General features: G+C 42.8%; 4 protein-coding genes across 4 annotated transcripts; 1 reads left to right on the forward strand and 3 right to left on the reverse strand.

Moving 5' to 3' along the window:
- Positions 1 to 191: 191 nt before the first annotated feature.
- FA14DRAFT_169458 (uncharacterized protein) lies at positions 192 to 2,063 on the reverse strand (the record flags this gene model as incomplete). Its single annotated transcript, XM_025500211.1, has 3 exons — positions 192 to 1,599; positions 1,672 to 1,798; positions 2,057 to 2,063. 3 exons carry the CDS (start codon positions 2,061 to 2,063, stop codon positions 375 to 377), a joined length of 1,359 nt encoding a protein of 452 aa, XP_025356753.1. The 3' UTR covers positions 192 to 374.
- A 511-nt stretch (positions 2,064 to 2,574) lies between these two features.
- FA14DRAFT_158981 (uncharacterized protein) lies at positions 2,575 to 3,467 on the forward strand. Its single transcript, XM_025498011.1, has one exon. It carries the CDS (start codon positions 2,674 to 2,676, stop codon positions 3,298 to 3,300), a length of 627 nt encoding a protein of 208 aa, XP_025356754.1. The 5' UTR covers positions 2,575 to 2,673; the 3' UTR covers positions 3,301 to 3,467.
- Positions 3,468 to 3,472: 5 nt separating this feature from the next.
- FA14DRAFT_183024 (uncharacterized protein) lies at positions 3,473 to 4,477 on the reverse strand (the record flags this gene model as incomplete). Its single annotated transcript, XM_025501277.1, has 1 exon — positions 3,473 to 4,477. Exon 1 carries the CDS (start codon positions 4,301 to 4,303, stop codon positions 3,473 to 3,475), a length of 831 nt encoding a protein of 276 aa, XP_025356755.1. The 5' UTR covers positions 4,304 to 4,477.
- FA14DRAFT_507 (uncharacterized protein) lies at positions 4,284 to 5,060 on the reverse strand. Its single transcript, XM_025502436.1, has 2 exons — positions 4,910 to 5,060; positions 4,284 to 4,829 (listed from the first exon to the last, which is right to left on the reverse strand). The coding sequence occupies exons 1-2, from the start codon at positions 4,959 to 4,961 to the stop codon at positions 4,393 to 4,395; spliced, it is 489 nt and encodes a 162-aa protein (XP_025356756.1). The 5' UTR covers positions 4,962 to 5,060; the 3' UTR covers positions 4,284 to 4,392.
- Positions 5,061 to 6,353: the final 1,293 nt, after the last annotated feature.

Here is a 6,353-nt window from a genome sequence, read left to right on the forward strand (position 1 = left end):
AAGAACAAAGCACACCTTTTGTGTCATCCTGGTATATCGCGCTCTGTTCGGTGCAGGAATTCTGTGTCCCTAGTTTTCCTGACAGCAACAAACGTGCAATGTTTATTAGTCGATTATAAATCTCGCAATCTCGCAATCATTCCTCTTGAATAGAAGTCCGCACGCGAGTCCAACAACTCCGCTCCTAATTCCCGGGAAGTACAATAATTAGTTGGTGCTTCCCAGCCTACGTTCCGCCCGTACTTTGTTATCGGGTATCTAGCTTCTCGACAAAAACTCCCACAGCAAACATAGTGATTATGAATCCTTACATCTCAAAAACACGCCTGACAAATCCGATGCGCCTGTATTTCGATCGACAGTCACGCTCCACTCTACTGTCCGACTCCATAGCAAATCATCACACCAGGGTCGGAGAGAATTCCAGCGACGAGAAGCGTACCGCCACCAACAGTGACATCCATTGAGGCGCCTGCAGCTGCAGTGATACCGACAAGCCCAAAACCGTAGTGAGGCGCCGAGAGAGGGGTAGGTTTGTGTCCTTGATATAGAGTCTTAATTTCATAGCGGTCATGTAGACCTAGTAGTCTCTCTTGCACAGGCAATGGTGCATTGTCTTCAGTTCTTTCAACGTCCTTTGCTTTTGGTGTGATTGCAACCACCCAGGATGGTGACGCTCTAGACATGTTTTTTGGATCTTTCGCAAACCTCACCATCATTGGACCACTGATAGCACCAGTAACGAGAAGTTGAGATCCATTGCCAAAATAGCTTCTTTCTCCTTGCTCCGACGCAACAAGATTTCGTGAAAATGCGATGTTGTCAGCCATGTTTGGGGTGAATATGTAATCTGTGATGGTCCATTCGAAGCCTTTACTTGTATGCTGACGTTCGTAGAGGAGAACGCCAGGCATCATTGTCGAGGCCACGGCCACGATCTCACCGTTCGGGCTTCTGGCAATTCCATTCGCAAATGCGATACCGCGATCGAAAAGAGAGACGGAAACGCGGTCATGATCCTCTTCAATCTGCACTCGGGTGACAAATCCGGTTCGTAATCCCAGAATTGTTTCGATTTTAGTCAGGTAGCCGCGCAGAATCGGAAGTGATGCAAAGCACGTCAAAGCGCTCCCCATTGGCTCACCATAGAGAAATGAATATATTTGACGAAGCTGCGAGAATGGCCTGGCGCGGAGAGCAAAAAGATGATCTTGTGTGACCAGGATGTCATTGTGGCTGAGGGCGGTAAGAGCGTTGGGCTGAAGTGCGGCTAAAGGGTGATCAATAGTGCGTATGTAACTGGCACTCCATTCGGATGCTTTGAGAGCAGGATAAAGATCAAAGACTTCTATTGCAGACCATTTACCAGAATGATTAATCACAAACAATCTAGCTGGCTTCCTAGTTTCTTCGTTTGCACTGTCAACAGCCGGCACTGCATCTGCACCAATCGGATGGAAGTCGAACTCTTTTGGAAAGCCGTCGAGCCGAAGCAAGGCTGGGAGCTCAAACGACTTGTTTCCTTCGACATGCCCTTCAGCCGCAGCCTTGTAATTGTACATCCACAGGGCACCCCTAGGATGAGGGTCCAGTACAGGTCTGCGATACAATCGTATACAAATTAGTAAGAAGGCCACAGCGTAACTACGATCTCGGCTTACGCCCACTCACCCAAGAACGGTATTCCATTTATTACGGCCTGCATCACAGCTGAGTATGGCCCATCCTTCGAGTCCTTCCCCATGAAAGATTTCCAAATCCTCGCAGAATGCAGTTCTCTGCCTCGTGGGGTCAATGCCTGGTGCGCGATGGTATATATCAGGTTGTTCGACATCCAGGTCGAAACAAAAAGGCTCCGCTCCGGTGTGTTCGCTTCTCACCCAGTGCGACGGTATGGCAGAAGGTGGTAATGCTAATGTCAAGCTCTAAGATCCGTAGACAGCGGCGAACAACAGTGAGGCTGAGAATAACACCATGGTAATCGCGTGCTTCACGGAGATTTCATTGACATCATTTTGTTCCCGGTGTTCTTTTTGCCCAATTTTGCGCCACTTACTTAACATATTCCTATGCACTTATGAAATGAAGACGGCAGACAGGTGGATTTCAACGTTGTGTAGGACAAGGTAATGCTCGAAGATTTGGGAGAGGGGAGGTGAAGTTAGGCAGGCCTCTTATAGGTTCTGTGGCCTCTGTGTGAGCTCAAGCTATTCTTCACATTCTCCCATGCTAACGAACACAAGCTGGCCTTTTGACCCTGCAAATTTTGAAAAGAGTATTTGTATAAATCAACTCTGATATACTATCCGCTTATGTCCGCCGATCATGCGCGGGTTCTACTTTTTCTGATGTATTATCCCGAAAAAGAGCATTGACATACCGAACTTCAGCGCCGAGCATGGCAAGTTAGTTAAGTTTAGGCATCCACGCGTTCTACTAAGCGTTGTGCAAAACACATTCAGTTTTTAGGTTTAGGCAATCATACAGAATTAGTGCCTTCTAAGCATGTGGACAATTTCAGTCTTTATTTGTCTCTTCAGCACAAGAGTCTCACCAATTCAAGCATTTGATAGTCTCATAATTGTCTGCCAGTCCGATAATACTTGTAAAAGGACTGCAGCTAAGATCTTCTCCGTTCACTGTCAGCTTATTATATTATGAACATCCTGCATCATGAACAAGAAATTCGCTAGCCCTCAGAAAACGTGCCCGACTTCACTCAGGCCAGCATGGTGGACTGTAGAGCCAGTCTGTACGTTCCTCTTTGTTTTTCTTGTGCTCGAGACGGTCTTCATTCAAATGCCCCTTCGAATAGTCGCATTTAGCTTAGCGCCGCAGATCTTTAAGCCCACCATTCGATGGTCACTAGCAAAGGCATTACTTATCAGTTCGCTGAAGCATCTTTTCCATTATCGTAGTAGTCTCGGCAAGACAACTGGTTGGGTGGATAAAAGCAAGCTACCTAGATTTTCAGGAGGACAAAGAGCTAGGGCAATTTGGATCAACCCCATCAATGGAGCGGAAAAGCTGTCTGGTAGAATCCGACAGCTCTATATCGCTGGTGGCTGCACCGTCGCACATTTTCCGGCGTACTGGGTTGGAGAGTTGAGCTTCGGTCGAGCAAAGCTACACGAGAAGGTGTTGCTCTATTTCCACGGCGGAGGATACCGTGCGCTGCGCTGCGCAACACAGGGCATTCAGATGATTTCGTTCCGCCGCAAAAAAGCAGGCAAATCGCACACAATTAGGCTAAACATGAACGGGCTAGCGTTATTAATAACTCCGTATAATCCGAGATAATCTATTTCTCTATTGTGAATGAACACGAAGTAATATACGATGTAATTTTGAAAGAAAACACATCCTTCCATGTAAAAAGGATAGAATTTGGTCTAAACAATCTTTAGATCTCTTATAAGCTTAAAATTTGAGTCGTAGAACGATTTTCTTTAAAGCTTTTTCAAAATTTGATTCAATTTTGTAGTTGCAAGTTTTTTTCGTGCGTTCTTCTATCAGAAAGTGTTAAGGAATCATTCAAAAAGTTTGTATCAGAATATAAACCGTCGTTGATCATTTTAATCGGTCTCTTGACCGAAACGGGCGTGAAAGTTGATTGTAATGCAAATCCAAAAGGTCCTGTTAGACCGCATTGATTCATCAATGTGCAAGATTTTGGAATAATGTATAATAATGAGCAGACTTGTTCTACTAATCGCGGTTCATTTTGAACTACATCTAATCGATTAATTGTACTAAGCGTAGTTTGCATCGCAGTTTCGAACATCTTTCCGGTGAAATGATTTACAGCAGGAAATTGATAATGAGAACGTTGTAATGCAATGATCTTTGGTAAATCATTCACTAAACCATAAACTGCATTGAGGGCAACCGAACTTAAATTTGCATTGATTTTTTTGCTTTGTAAACTGCGTGATGCAATCATATTGCGTAAGATATAAGATGAATAACGAGCGGCAAGTTTGGCATGATACATTCTTCCAGCAATGAAATCATGCAAATTATTCCCAATTTCCGATAAGAAAAGATTTGTTCTAAGTAACTGCGTGCTTCCCTCAATTGCACTTTCATCTGTTTCCATCATTTTGATCAATTGCAAAGATTTTGCATCAATGTTTTCTTCAGATTCTCTTTCAATTCCTTCTCTCTCTATTTGATTGATCAAAGCATTCCGAATCCATATGGACGAATGCATTTTCCAAACCCTAAAAGTGTATGTAAATGAATCTTTTTGATTTTTTTCTGAGAGAAGATAGCTCCTAACATCATCAGGCAGACGAGGCATAGACGTTTGAGTACCTGTACTAACACTGATCCATTGGGCTTGACAAAAGATTTCGAAAATAAAGGTTCGAGAAAAATTGCGTTTATGAATTAATTCTTTGCTATAAAGTTTATCGTCATCTGAGAAGTCATCAATAAGATTTGCCAAACGAGCCGAAAGATTGTCTGTTCACTATAATATTGCGCTTCCTTTGGATGTTGAGAATACATGGAAACCCATGCTAAAGCATTATAAACCCTACATTCAAGCAAAATGTTTGTATTATTAATTTCGAAGTACTTTGTATGATTTGTGGCATGCCTCATGAGCATAATAACTTCTTGCATAAAAATTAAAACATTTTCCTTTTCTAAAATTTGCCCTTTTGCCTTGTATATACGCGATGATGGCAAAGCGATTGCACAAATAGCCAATAAAGAATAAATGTATGCCAGTTCAATCGCTCCTGGTACAATGCCGGAATGAATCTTAGCAAGTGTCGATTGGAGTTCCTCTTCATCCACTGATGGCCAGTCATTTGCAAGATCTAAATTTCCACAAAGAGAAAGTGCATGATCAATATTTGATCCCCGTCAAGGATACCGCTAAAACGTTTCTTTAGCATACTTTCACATATCCTCGAGTTGATGGGATCGCCACCCACAATCAGTATCCTCATTTCTCTGCAAAAAATACTGCGCGACTGAATTTGTGACCTAAAGAGGACTTAGCGGAGATAGGATAGAATTGAGGATAAGCTTGAGCTTTTCTTTATGTTGACGCGATCATCGACACCCATTGTGTTGTCATCAGCCTGTATGTGTACAAATCTTTCAGTCGATGTGCCTCTGCAGTACCTTCAACAGCTTTGCTGATATCAGCTCGTGCTACTTTCTCGCATGCCTTTTCTCTTCTCGCAAGTTTTTGATCTGAACGGTCGGATTGAGCAGAGCGCATTTAGCGCGATCGAAAGACGTGCTGTATTTTTCCTTTCCCTTTGAAACGTCAGAAATGTGTCCAACGCGACGATCGGACTGTTTACTGGTCGTTTCTGCGCGTCGAAGTTGTTTTTGCTTGCATGATACATTGTATATGCTAGAGAGGTCTTATACCCGAAGAATTGCATTGCCAGATATGGGAAATAATGTACGCGATGTAACCTTTGAACCGGCTTGACCATCACTATGATCGCAGCATGATGGACGGAGCAGATCATCCTCGAAAGTGCGGTTGTATTTGAATTATCTAGAAACCCCGGAAAGAATTTGCCGAGCTCTTTCCCTTCCATGGACTGTCGATAAAAAGAAAAGTTTCGGGTGACCGACTTCTTCACCTTCCACTAGACGAAAGTCAGGCTCGATCGCCACGCGAAGAAGTCTGTTTCAATGTGCACGTCTTTTATCGGCTCAGATTGCAATTTCAGGGTGTTTACCGATCTAAGCACTAATCCCGCGTTTCCAGAACTATACATATTTAACATAAAAAAGAAGGTTCTTCAGTGCTTACGGTTCGGTCTTGCGGTTATGGCTGTCTCATCCCGTTACCTAAGCTACAACATGAGTGTGAATTTCTGATCACAGGGTCTTCAAGACAGTATTTGAATTCACTTTGCTACCGCTCAGCAACTTTACACACCTGTGAGCTTTTAAGAAAAAAGCAACGACCGGCTTTCCCCTTGTTACCTACGCTCCCACTTCTGGAATCGCGCAAATGGACGGGTATACAGATTTTGCCTTACCGCGAAGTGTCTGGATGTCCACCCTCAAAATTTATCCGGCATTTATTCTCAGAGCATCAAAAGAAGAACGATGATTGATCAATCAGAGAACAATCCTAAATTCCATCTAGGTTTGATTTAACACTCCTCTGATCTCTCGGAATATCCTCTTGGGTAACAAAAGTGGCGTGCAGCTACTTTTTGAATGTCAAGGGACGAGGAATGCTACATTTGCGCAACAGAAAGTGTCCCGCAAAGTGTTTTTTTTTTTTTTTTTTTTTTTTTTTTTTTTTTTTTTTTTTTTTTTTTTTTTTTTTTTTTTTTTTTTTTTTTTTTTTTTTTTTTTTTTTTTTT

The sequence above is a fragment of the Meira miltonrushii genome (genome assembly GCF_003144205.1).
Source record: "Meira miltonrushii strain MCA 3882 unplaced genomic scaffold FA14scaffold_1, whole genome shotgun sequence".
In the NCBI taxonomy this organism is placed as follows: domain Eukaryota; kingdom Fungi; phylum Basidiomycota; class Exobasidiomycetes; order Exobasidiales; family Brachybasidiaceae; genus Meira; species Meira miltonrushii.

Excerpts from the sequence above, each read along its gene's own strand:
- FA14DRAFT_158981 (XM_025498011.1), top strand. The coding sequence starts at position 2,674 with ATGAACAAGAAATTCGCTAGCCCTCAGAAAACGTGCCCGACTTCACTC.
- FA14DRAFT_507 (XM_025502436.1), bottom strand. The coding sequence starts at position 4,961 with ATGAGGATACTGATTGTGGGTGGCGATCCCATCAACTCGAGGATATGT. Across the intron at positions 4,830-4,909 it reads CAACTCGAGGATATGTGAAA|ATCTTGCAAATGACTGGCCA; the intron begins GTATGCTAAAGA and ends GTGGAAATTTAG.